Here is a 13768-nt window from a genome sequence, read left to right as displayed (position 1 = left end):
CTCAAGGCCATCTGATAAGTGAACAGGTACACCACACACACAAACATTCCAGTGTGTCTCTCCACCAACACCGATTAGCAATCCCCCTTAATATGTACTCGAGGCATACTCTCCCCTCTGCTGTGTCGGCTACATGGAGAAGCTCTTCAGTCATGTCCTTATTTGACCCACCCCTGCAGACAGCACTTCTACCCAACCCCGCTCAGTGGTGGTGGCCTCTCTGGGAGGCTGCCACATACCTTGTGCCCAACCGCCAGGCACACACCTGAATCCCGCGTCTCCCACTGGGAAGCTGTTCAGCAGGCTCTGTCAAAGGCGCATCTATTTCACGCCTGCCCCGCACACCCAACCTGTCATCACCCACACACTGCCCCTGTGCACTGCTGAATGGCAACCACATCTCAGAGTGTCTCTCACACCCATCTCTGCGTGACAGCTGCGCAGGAGCTATCCAGCAGTGTCACTGTCACAAGCAGAGACCTGGCTGCAGTCCTACCTTTTTTGTCAGCTCCTGATAAAGTTGCCCAGTACAGTCTAGACAGCCATTCACAATGACACACCCCCCCTCCTGTCCGGTAGCACCACACGCGCGCAAACACACACCCCTCATTGTCGCAGCAGCTGTGTGTACGGCTCTTTGGCACTTTCCCCCTCGGAGCCGCAAGACACCCGCGCCCACGCTCACTATAGTGACCCCACAGGACCTGTAAATGCCGTCTCCCCATCCCTGTGTGGCTGTCGCGGAGCTGGCAGCCAGAGTCCGCCCTCCTCTCGCCTGCCTTCCCCAAAGGCCCCCCAACAGAGCCCCCAGGGAGCGCGTGCAGGCGCGCCCGCCGCCACACTCAGCGCGCCTCCCCTGCGTGTGTGTGTTTGTTTGTGTGGGCACACGCACGTCCCCGCGCCGGGGAGCAGCTCTCACGCGAGGCACACGCGGTGGCCCCACGCCCCCCCGCCCTGGGAGCGCGCGTGTCGCGGACCGCGCAGCAGCTCAGCCGAGCCCCGCGCTCCCGCGCCTCGCGCGCCGGCCCCTTTGTTGGCGGCCCGGGAGCTGTCCAGCATCGCGGCCTGCCGTCACCGCCACCACCCGCCTGGTCCGGCCCCGCTGCCGCCCGCCCGCGCGGCGCGCACTCACCCCCGGCCAGCAGCAGCAGCAACGGCGGCAGCAGCGGCGGCAGCCGGGCTGCCCGCAGCAGCCAGCCCATGGTGCAGCCGTCGCCGCCCGCAGCCGCAGCGGCGCGGCGCCTCGGCCGGCGTCAGGGGCCGCGCGGGCGGCGGCGGCGGCGCGCGCCCGCCCCATTGGCCCGCGTGGCCGTCACTCACCCCCGGCCCCGCCCGGCCGCGTGCCGCGGGCGCGCCCCCGCGGAGACGAGGCGGGCGCGCGGGCGGCCGCCCCTCCGCTTCGTCCCTGGCGCCCGGCCAGCCAATCAGCACCAGAGAGGCCTGGAGGGGCGGGGCCGCGACCGCGACCGCCTGGAGGTGCTGGCCTCGCACCTCGCAGCTTGGGGAGCGGTGGCCACCTGCCCGAGGTACTGCGACAGAGGAGGGCACGCCAGAGCCATCTAGTCATCCATTCCACTGGAAACATTTCCTGAGCGCCCAAAAGGCAGTGGGTGGTCACTTGAATGGAACGACACTGATCAGAGAAGACAGGAGTGACCCCTGACTGTCTTTAATCCTACATCAAGAGGTTGAATGGGGACTCTAGGAGGAGTGGGGTCAGGGAAGGCTTCTCAAGGGCACTTGAGCTGGGCAAGCTCTCCTTTGGGCCTCGGTTGCCTCAACTGTTATATATGGGCTTTCCATTATCAGAGCAGCGTTTCTTAACTTTCGTAAAATGTTTGGTCCCTTTTGGCAAATGAAGTTCATTCATGTGCCAGGCACCCTTGTAGTGAACAAAACAGCCACAACCCTTATCCTCAGAGCTTAGTCCAGTGGAGAAGACAAACCTAAAGAAGACCAACACGACACACATATGATTGCATGATTCCATTGTAGTAAGGTCTGTTAAGACGTATAAGGGCATATGAGACAGTACAGAAGAGAACCTTTACACATGCCTTCCTGAAGAAACGACATTTAAGCTAGCACCTGGATGGATGAATGGGTATTAGGTAGGAAGTTGGGTTAGGGAGAGAATCTTCCAGGCAGAGAGAAAAGTGCATTAGTAATTGCTGAGTTAGGGTGGAGCCCAGCCTCTTTAAGGAACAGAGAAAAGTCCTGACCCTTTGGGGATGAGTGAAATTGAAACATTTGCAGCAGGGATAATTTCTTGGAGTTTTACTTTATATGTAGTATATTCGGAAAACATTGCTTTAAAATAAATTATTATATTGGACCTGCTTTTTCAAATTAGATTCTCATCCCTCTATCCAGAGGTATGTCACTAGGTATTGTAGATGATCCCAAAGGACTCTCCTAGGACTAAATACTTAGGAGAATAGAAGTTGGGGAGGAGGGGGATAGGGCAGAAATGGGTCCCAGGCAAAGGAAAGTACATGAGCAAAATGTAGCACAGTATGGTAATAGATAGCACATCACACTTAGGGGACAATGAATTTCATGATTAGCATGGGGGCAGGAGACAATGTGAGAAAGACAGATGACTTATGAGCTAAATATCTTGATGAATTCTTGATTAATCTGTACAAAGTAGTAAGCCCTTACATTATAAATGAGGAAGCAAAACACAAGGAGAAAGTGACTGGCCTAAGAACATAATAAAAAGCAGTACCACAAAATTAGAACCTTTAAGTAAAGATATTCTCATTTAATTTACAGAACTACATCATTTTATTCAGCCTGTGATCAGTTTAAACTCCATAGGCCATTTGGGTCAATGAACATGGTGAGTTCTAGAAAAGTAGGTGAGGACCTGGTAGTAAAAGATCTTGAACGTCATAAGTTTGGACTTCCCTTTCTTCTGTAGGAACCATGGTATGTATTTTAGAGAATTCTGAAGGCAGCAGGGAGGAAGAGCAAAATGGCCAATGGAGAGAGTGCTGCAGTAGTCTCAGTGGCAGGTGTGGAAGTCTGACCTAGGCCTAGCAGAGCAGATATGAGAAAACACTCCAGACACAACCAACAGGACTTGGAGAATGACTGAATTAAGTTACGTCGACTGTGTTTTGGGGTGCTATTCTCTATGCAAGTACAAGTTAAAGGAGACGTGATTTAACAGGTCATACACGGGCGCCTGGGTGGCTCAGTCAGTTAAGCGTCTGCCTTTGGCTCAGGTCATGATCCCAGGGGATCATGGGATTGAGCCCCATGTAGGGCTCTCTGCTCAGTGGGGAGCCTGCTTCTCCCTTTCCATCTCCCTCTGCCTGCCGCTCCCCTTGCTTGTATGCTCTCTATCTTTCCCCCTCTCTCACTCTGTCAAATAAATAAATAAAAGAAAAGAAAAGAAAAAGAAAAAAACAACAGTTCATACAAAAAGCCCACAAATAGGTAATGGCTATAAAGTGTAAAGCAATTTTGGACTTAAAATGAGTACAGTATCCAGAACAAGAAGTTGATGGTCCTATTATTCTGAACTGTTTGAACATAATTAACATTATATTTTTTTAATAACCTTTTTCTTTTTAGGAAGAACCAAGTAACAGAGGAGAAATCCAGAAAGATGTCATGAAAACCAACTGTTAAAACTGGGAGTATCTGACTTGGAAAAGACAAACCTAGGGTGCATCTAGACCTGTCAGCTATCTCCTTCTTTCCTCTGTTACAACAAAGGAAACATCCCCTCTTTATCACTGGCCAGTCTCCTCCACCACTGCATTCTTTATCTCCTCTTCAAGGACTTCCATATTAAGGTATCCCTTTTGTGACAGTGTCAGTTTTTCTTTCTCTGGATCATTTTCATTAGATACAAATGTGATCCAGAACCTCCACCTTAAAAAAAAAAAAAAAAGAAAAAGAAAACAATTGAGGGATATGAAATCATGCTGCTGGTACACTGGATATATGTCCCTGCTTTCCCATCTTGCTCTTGATTCCTAGAAATGATAGGGAAGATGAATATATACAAATAAGTCCGAAACAGCACTGGAAAACAGGATGGGTCTACTGGTGGTCTAAAATGAGGAAGACCTGCTTGGAAGATAAAAAGCAAATGAGATTTAATTAATGGAGGAAACCACAACCCAAAATGCATACCTGTCTAAATAATCTTAGGTTAAAGAGTAAATCATAATATAAATTTTAGTCTATTTAGAAATTAATGACAATGTGAAAACATTGCACATCAAAATCCATAGGATATAGCCAACAATTCACAGAGGTTTATAGCTGTAAATGCATTTATTAGGGAAAAAAACACAGGTTAAATGTAAATGAACTAAGCATTCAATTTAAGAAGCTTTAAACTACACAAAAACACACATCCCCCCACACACGAATCAATAAATTTCTATTGTTAAAATAACCACAAACCCCCAGGAGAACTGATTGCTAAAAGCCTGTTATTTGAAAAGATAAATAAAACAGTCAAAACTTTACTGTAAGATAAAAAAGAGAAGACATAAATAAATACCATTAGGAATGAAAAAGGAACAAAACTAGAAATAAGATTTCAAAACTATAAGCAAAACTCGATATGTAGCAATAAAATTTAAAGTGTAATTGAATACTTTTAAGGAACACACAAACTACTGAAATTGATTCAAAGAGTAGAAAAGCTAAACAAACAAATAACAGTGGAAAAAACTAAAAGACAGTAAAAAATTGACCCTTAAAAGAGACATAAGCCCCTTTTGGAATGAGTGTATTCTGTCCAACCTTCAATGTATAAACTTACAAAGCAAAGTTAGAAAGTGCCCCAATTCACTTTATGAGGCTTGTATAACCCCAATGCCAAAGCCAACTAAGAATAATACAAAAAGAAAAACCCTAAGCCAACCTTCCTAAACACAGATGTAAGTTCCATAAAGAAAATATGAGCAAGTTGACTGCAGCAATGTACTAAAAATATATTATAATTGAATAGGCCTTAACCCTTATGATTAAACAGGACATAAGATTGGTTGAATATTAGCAAAAGTCACGAGTACAGTTCTCTGCATTAAGAGAGTCAAGAAGAAAAAAAAAAAAGAAATCTCAAGAGACGCCCCCAAAAGGGGCATGTGATGAGATTTAAAACCTACTCCTTTTAAAAGGAACAAACAAAAACTTAAGAAATAAACCAGAAATGGAAGGAAACTTCTTTCATTCAAAAAAGATATGTCCCAGAAAACTACAGCAATCACCAAACTTAATGAAGAAACATCAGAGGCATTCCCATTTAAGTGAGGAATAAGGAAAGGATAATCATTACCAACAAGAATATGGAGTATTCTGTAAGAGACAATGCAATAGGCATGATAAAGGAAATGGACTAAAAATATTGGGGAAAATTTGGTAAAACTAATTATCTGCAAGTGTACTGAGAAAATGCAAGACAATCAACAGAAACACTAATTGAAAACATTTAATAAGAATTCAGCAACAGGCACCTGATTGGCTCAGTTGTTTGAGTGTCCAACCCTTGGTTTCAGCTCAGCTCATGATCTCATGGGTCATGGGACTGAGCCCCATGTCAGGCTCTGCACTTGGCGGGGAGTCTGCTCAGGGATTCTCTCTCTCTGCCCCTCCCCCTGCTCACTCTCTCTCTCTCCCAAATAATAAATAATTTTAAAAAATAGTTCATCAAGATTTCTGGATACAAGATACAGAAATCAATAACTTTCTATATATCATCACTTACCAGTCAGAAAAATAGAAGGAGAAAAGATCCCATTCACAACAACAAGAAGCCAAGAATAAACCAAACTAGATGTATAAGAACTAAATGGAGAAAATGCTAGAGCTTCATATAATACCCAGCACAAGGGCGAAAATATACGTTGTCCCTGGATAGGATGATTCAATATTGTAAAGATGTCAGATTAATAAAATTTGATGAAATGCCAACAAAAAAATCCTAAGAGACTATTTTATGGAATTTGACAGGATGATTTAAAAATTCATCTACAGGGCACCTGGGTGGCTCAGTTGGTCAAGAGTCTGCCTTCAGCTTAGGTCATGATCTCAGGGTCCTGGGATTCAGCCCCACATTGGGCTCCCTGCTCAGTGGGGAATCTGCTTCTCCCTCTCCTTCCCTTTCTGCTTCTCCCCTGCTGTGCTCTCTCTGTTCAAAAAAAATTTTTTAATAAAAATAAAATAAAATAAAAATAAAAAATAAAAATTCATCTAGAACAGAAAACAACAAAGAAGAGCCAAGGAAATTTCTTTTTAAGATTTTATTTGAGACAGAGAGAGAGAGAACATGAGGTGTGGGGTGCAGAAGAGGGAGAGGGAGAAGTAGACGCCCCGCTGAGCAGGGAGCCCAACGTGGGGCTCAAACCCAGGACCCTGAGATCATGACCTGAGCCAAAGGCAGACTCTTAACCAACTGACCCACCCACGCGCCCCAGAGCCAAGGAAATTTTTATCAAAACATAGCATAAAATATAGAAATAAAAATAGCGTGGTATTAAAACCAGAACAGATGCATAAATCAATGAAATAAAACAGAGAGGTCAAAAACAGACCTCAGTACACATGGACATTTATGATAAAGAAAGCTTTTCAAAGTAGTGGGGAATCACTACTCATTCAGTAAATGGTGTTTTGTCAATTATACTTGAAAACGTGAAGTTACATCCATACTTCATATCATCGTATCATTAGACTGAAGAACTGAATGTAATAATCTCTAAAAGCTACTTTAAGTAATGGTAAGTAATACAGGAAATATATTAACCAGTCGCAAAATGCACAAATGAAGTGATTGAGTTTTACAACTACATAAAAATAAACAAACATTTAAAGAAGAATCAATACCAATTTTTCACAAACTCTTCCAAAAAATAGAGGAGGAGGAAACGCTTCTCAGCTCATTACATGAGGCCAGTATTACTCTGATACCAAAACCAGGTGCGGATATGATCAGGGAAAAAAAACAACAACACTGCAGACCAATAACTCTTGTGATTATGGATGCAAAATACTCAACAAAGTACTAGGAAACCAAATCCAGCAACATATAAGAAGAATTTTACGCTATGACCAACTGAGATATATCCCAGGAATGCAGGGTAATTTGAAATCTGAAAATCATGTGAAAATTAACCAATGCGATATACCATACCAACAGAAGAAGGGCCAAAACCCACATGATCATCCCAATAGATGCAGAAAAAGTATTTTACATAATTCAATACCCCTTCACGATAAAAAAATAAAAATACTTAAGAAACCAGGAAGAGAGGGGACCTTTCTCAACCTGATACAGACACCTATGAAAACCTCCAGCCAACATCATACTTAATGGTAAAAAGCTGAACGCTTTACTGCTAAGATCGGGAACAAGACAAAGATGTCCACTCTTGCCACTTCTATTTAATATTGTACTAGAGGTTCTGGCCAGACAATTAGGAAAGAAAATCACATAAGTCATCCAGATTGGAAAGGAAGAAGTAAACCACCTCCATTTGTAGATGACACAGTCTTGTGTATAGAAAATCCTAAAGGTTCATCCAGTAAAAAAATTATTAGAATAAATGCATTCAGCAGGATACAGGATCACTATACAAATTCAAATGTATTTCTATATACTTCTGTAGTAGGAAGAATAATGGCCCCCCAAAGATGTCCTCTGTCCCAACCACCAGAACCTGTGGATGCAAAAGGGGCTTTCAGATGTGACTAAGTTAAAGATCTTGAGACGGGAAAGTATCCTGGATTATACAGGTGGGCCAATATAATTACAGGATCCTTACAATTGAAAGAGGGAAGAAGGAGGGGTGCCTGGCTGGCTCAGTTGGTAGAGTATGCAGCTCTTGAATTTGAAGTCATGAGTTTGAACCCCACATTGGGTGTAGACATTGCTTAACTAGGGGAACGAACGAACGAACAAATGAACGAAAGAAAAGAGAGAAAGAAAGGAAAGAAAAGGAAGAAAGAAAAGAAAAAAGGAAAGAAAGAAAGAAAGAAAGAAAGAAAGAAAGAAAGAAAGAAAGAAAGAAAGAAAGAAATTAAAAGTAAGTGGAGGGGAGGGGAGGGAAGGGAAGGGAAGGAAGAGGGTCAAAGTCAGAGAAGGAGATGTGATGATGGAAGCCTACCTCAGAGTGAAGCAACTGCTGGCTTTGAAAGTGGAAAAAGGGACCATGAACCAAGAAATACAGGCAGCCTCTAGAAGTCAGGTCAGAAAAGGCAAGCGAATGGATCTTCCCTCCAGAGCCTCTAGAAGAGGTACAGCCCTATGGACACCATGATTTTAGCTCAGTGGGATCCTTGTCAGACTTCTGACCTCCAAAACTGAGATAATAAATGTATGTTATTTTAAGCCGCTGAGTTTATAGTAATTTGTTACAATAGCAATAGGAAACTAATACAAATTGCAGTGAAATTAAGAAAACAATTCCATTTACAACAGCATCGAGAAGAATAAAATACTTAGGAATAAATAAAATAAGCACAATGCTCACTCTGAAAACTACAAATGTTATGAAACACATTAAAGACGACCTAAATGAATGGAAAGACATTCCGTTTTCATGGATAAGAAAAATAAGACCGTTAAAATGGCAATCCCCAAATTAATCTACAGATTCAACATAATACTCCCCATCAAAATTCCACCTGGCTTCCTTGTAGAAACTGACAAGGTGATTCTAAAGTTCATGTGGAAATTCAAAGGGTCCAGAATAACTGAAACAATCTTGAGAAAGAAAAACAAAGATGGCACTGGCACAAGGATAATCACATCCTCGGATAAAATTGACAGTTTAGAAATAAACCCTCCCATTATGGTCAATTGATTTTTGCCAAGAGTGCCAAAGCAATTCAATGGAGAAAGCGGTTTCCGGAAAATCCTGCTGAGACATAGGATATCCACATGAAAAAAAAACGGAATTGGACCCTTACCTCACACTATCTACAAAAATTAACTCCAAATGGATTAAAGACCTAAATGTAGGAGCTAAAACTATAAAACTTAATTATTAAAAGAAAACAAGGGGGGATGGGGTGCCTGGGTGGCTCAGTTTGTAAAGCATCTGCCTTCGGCTCAGGTCATGATCCCAGGGTTCTAAGATCGAGTCCCACATCAGATTCACTTCAGCAGGGAGTCTGCTTCTCCCTCTCCCTCTCCTTCTCCCCCTCCTCACTCCGGTCTGTGCTCACTCTCTCTCTCTAAATAAATAAATAAAATATTAAAAAATAAAAAAGAAAACATAGGGGTATATTTTCGTGACCTTGGATTAGCCAATAGTTTCTGAGATGACACCATAAGCCCAAGCAACAAAAGATATAAAAATTGGAAATTGAGAAAATTAAAAACTTCTATGCTTCAAAGGACACCATCCAGGAAGTGAAAACAACCCACAGAATGGGGGAAAAAAATATTTGGAAGTCATAAATCTGATAAGGGACTTGTGTCTAGAATACATAAAGAACTCTTATAATTCAATAATAAAGAGACAAACCAATTAAAAATGTCAAAAATCTGAATAGGTATTTCTCCAAAGAAGATATACCAATGGCCAATAAGCACATAAAAAGTTGCTTAACCTCATTAGCCTCAGGAAAATGCAAATCGGAATCACAACAAGAGGGCACTTTACCTGCACCAAGATGATTAAAATCAAAAAGACAGCTTGTGTTAGGCAGGATGTGGAGAAATCAAAACCCTCATGCCCTAGTGATGGGAACACAAAATGGTGGCAGCTGTTTGGAATCCAAACAGGCTGGTGGCTCCTCACAAGATTAAAACCTAGAGTTGCTAATGACCCAGCAATTCCAGTCCTAGGTAAGGATCCAGAGAACAGAACATGTGTCCACACAAAAACTTGTTACAGGAATGTTCACGGTCACATGACTCGTAATAGTGAAAAGGTGGAAACAACCCAAATGCTCAACAACCAAAGAGTAGCTACATCAACTGTGGTGTATCCATCCAGTGGAATGTCATCCAGCCACGAAAGGAACGAAGCGCTCATACAGGCTACAACAGGCATGGAACTTAAGAACATGACGCTCCGTGGAAGCAGCCCATCACGATTCCATGTATTGTTAAGATTCCATCTACATGAATGTCCGGAATGGGCACACCACAGAGACAGAAAGTGGATTAGTGTTTGCCTAGGGCTGGGGAGTGAACGGGACGGGAGTTGACTGTTAACAGGGATGGGTTTCTGGGAGGTGATGCATATGTCCTAATGTTGATCGTGATGATGACCGTACAACTCTAAATATGTTAACACCATTGGATTGTAGATTTTAAATCATATGGTATATAAATTCTATCTCAATAAACCTGTTATGTAAAAAATAAAAATAAAAACACAAGAACATAAGCATACACTTTATCTTTTTTTTTTTTTTTTTTTTGTGAGAGACAGAGAGTGATCAGGGGAGAGGGGAGGGGCAGAGGGAGAGAATCTGAAACAGAGGCCGTGCTGAGCATAGAGCCTGATGTGGGTCTCATCTCATGACCTTGAAATCATGACCTGAGCCAGTCCCTTAACGATCTGGGGCACCCAGAACTCCTGCTTTGTATTAGCTTTAACACACACAACAGTACGTAACATCAGTATACTTGTAAATCTTACGTAGTTGGGATCACATCTTTTGGCATCTTATTTTTTCACTCACAGTTATCTTTCAGTTTAATCCATTAAAAATCTCTCTCTCTTTTTTTTAAAGATTTTATTTATTTATTTGACAGAGAGAGAGAAACAGCCAGCGAGAGAGGGAACACAAGCAGGGGGAGTGGGAGAGGAAGAAGCAGGCTCATAGCGGAGGAGCCCGATGTGGGGCTCGATCCCATAACACCGGGATCACGCCCTGAGCCGAAGACAGACGCTTAACCGCTGTGCCACCCAGGTGCCCCTCTTTTATTTTGTGAATACAAACTTTGACTATCCAGGTCTAAAATAAACTCCTTTGATCCTTTACACCTTGCCAGCTGCCCATTTCCCTGCTCCCCCTTCAGAGCCCAACTTCTCAAGACTTTTCTCAATATTCAATTTCTATCACCTTACCACTTACCTCACCCTTATTCTATGAACAGTGCATTGAAACTGCTCATCAAGGTCACCACCAGCCTCCATGTTGCCGCAAGTACCCCATTTCCACTTAAGATGCATATTTGAAACAATCCCCCAGCGTCTCTAAGCTGGGATGTGTTATGGTTGATGGCATCTAATCATTCTAAATGTTAGCATTTTTGTCTTAGCAGCACATAAAATAATGGTGATTTTTATAATAGATGGCATCTTAGATGCAATGAAACTTGGTACGGTGGACAGGCTTGTCATTTTATCCGAACTTACAAGCTATGTTGGCCCCAACTGACCTCAACCTTCCTGAATGGCTTTCTTCTGGCTTCCATAAGCACCCCTCCCTTCATTTTCCTCCCGCCTTCTGCCCGCTCCTAAGTGTGCTTTGCTGGTTCAGATAATGGGCCCTCAAGTCTCCTTCGGTGCTCATTTCTCATTGCGCTCTGCTGGGTGATTACACCCAGACCCACCTTGATGGCTGTCAGATGATTATAGCTCGTGCTCGAAACTCTATCAGCAGCCCGGGCTCAAAACTGCCTGCAAAGTTCACACTGCTACTTGATGTCTGCGTGGAAGCTCCTGGTTCTCCCCACTAAACCTCAACCTATTTCTCAAGCTAGAAACCTGGTCATCATGATCCACGGTTTCTTCTTTTCTCCTACTCCCACTTCTTATCCATCACTGAATCTTGCTGAAATTGCAAAATCCTTCTAAACTGCATCCACCCTCCCCCGCCCCCTAGTTGAGACCACTGCCATCTGTAGACAGCACCACCGCCTTCCACTCACCTCTTCCTTTCTCCCTGCAGTCAGGGGCCACGAGGAGCTCCTGGCACACACGCCGAACCCTGTTACTCTCCTGCTTACCACCCCACAAGGGCCGGCTCCTGCAGTCAGGCTCAAGCCCTTACTCGGCCTCTGTGATATTGTCATGCAGCCTTGTAAAAATATACAGTACAGCAAGGTGACTAGGATTAACTGTGCTGGACGGTAGGTTTAAATGTTGGTAAAGAGTAAAAACATGGGGCGTCTGGGTGGCTCAGTCATTAAACGTCTGCCTTCGGCTCGGGGCGTGATCCCGGTGTTCTGGGATCGAGCCCCACGTCAGGCTCCTCCGCTGGGAGCCTGCTTCTTCCTCTCCCACTCCCCCTGCTTGTGTTCCCTCTCTCGCTGGCTCTCTCTCTCTCCGTCAAATAAATAAATATAATCTTTAAAAAAAAAAAAAAAGAGTAAAAGCATCCTTAAAATTTCTCATCACAAGAAAAATATCTGTAGCTACGTGGAGTGATGGATGTTAACCAGACTTACTATGAGCACTTTGCAACATGTACAAGGATCAAATCATTATGTCGTACATCGGAAACTAATAGAATGTTATATGTCAATTATATCTCAATGAACAAAAATTTAGATCTCTCATCTTAGTTTCTAAAGAAAACAAACAATATACAGTATATTTGTCTTCACACCTGGCTCCTGTCACAGCTAATATTTTTGCAATTTCCTAAGTGATAAGAGGAGCATCTTTTGTTCTAACATCTCAGTTTTATCTTGGCTCCTGAAGCTCCAAGCCATAAAGGTGAAAAGAATGTCTTTACTTATTCCTAACAAGCCCTTTCAACGACACCGGAGCTTAAGCAGGTGACTTTTGGAAAGCCCCTAAAGATGGGGGCTGGTTGCCATGGGAACCTGGGATGAGAGGGTTAGAACCTGACCTCTGGGGAGGGGAGGGCGAGGTTGGGCTAATCACTCATGGCCGATTTAATCATTGTGCCTCTGTAATGAGACCTCCAGAAAAACCCCTAACTGAAGGGGTTCGAGGATCTTCTGGGTTGGCAAATAGGAACACAGTCATGTGCCAGGAGGGTGGTGTCCCTGAAACTCCACAGGGACAGAAGCTCCTGCGTGCGGGACTCTTTGGGACCTCACCCTGTGTCTCTCTCCATCTGACTGGTCATTTTCTATCCCTCAGGATGTAGTCAGTCAGTCATAGCAAGTCAACTGCTGCCCGGGGCTCTACGAGCTGTGACAGCAAGTTATCAGACCTGAGGAGGGGGTCATGGGAATCTCTGATTTACAGGCAAGTTGGATCTAACTGTGGGAGGCCTGGGGACCCGCTACCTGCAACGTGTCTGAAGTGGGCGGAGTCCTGTGGGACTGAGCCCTTACCCTGTGGGCTCTGCATGCTGCTTCCAGGTCGCGTCAGAGCTGCCTTACATTGTAGGACACCCAGGGCCACCTGTGAGGCTCAGTCGGTTAAACGTCTGCCTTTGACTCAGGTCATGATCTCATGGTCCTGGGATCCAGCCCCACATCCATCTGGGGCTCCCTGCTCAATGAGGAGTTTGTTTTTTCCTCTGTTCCTCTACCCTGCTCATACACTCTCTCAAATTATCTTTTAAAAAAATAAATTGTAGGACACCCCGTATGTGACTGTAAAGTGAACTGGGCAGTGTGGAGAACCCACACATCTCCGTGTAAAGAAAACCTTTCCTTTCAAGCTGCAAGCCCCGCAAGGCCCAGCTCCTGCCCCAGCTCTTCCCCTCCACCCCTCAAGTTTCGGCCACACCAACTGCTCTTTCCTTGGGGCTGGCTCCTTTCCGTTCTTCCTCCTAAAGATGTCACCTGTACAGGGGCCATTTCCTCACCCCTTTCCTCCTCTGTTTGGTTCCCCAGTACTCGACTGCTTCCTCA

At 44.1% G+C, this 13768-nt stretch overlaps 1 protein-coding gene across 1 annotated transcript in view; it reads right to left on the bottom strand.

Annotated features, from left to right (window-relative positions):
- Window positions 1-1262, bottom strand: part of PODXL2 (podocalyxin like 2) — a 34844-nt gene extending 33582 nt beyond the window's left edge. Inside the window, exon 1 of the mRNA XM_045812475.2 lies at window positions 1133-1262. Coding sequence (XP_045668431.2) covers window positions 1133-1202 — 70 coding nt within the window. The 5' untranslated portion in view covers window positions 1203-1262. The remainder of the gene's footprint in view (window positions 1-1132) is intronic.
- Between the last annotated feature and the right edge of the window lie 12506 nt (window positions 1263-13768).

This window comes from Ursus americanus, chromosome 14 (assembly GCF_024610735.1).
Source record: "Ursus americanus isolate L20-20 chromosome 14, mUrsAme1.1.p, whole genome shotgun sequence".
Taxonomy (NCBI): Eukaryota; Metazoa; Chordata; class Mammalia; order Carnivora; family Ursidae; genus Ursus; species Ursus americanus.
The sequence above is the reverse complement of the archived record's forward strand: the minus strand, read 5'-3'. Positions and strand labels throughout refer to the sequence as shown.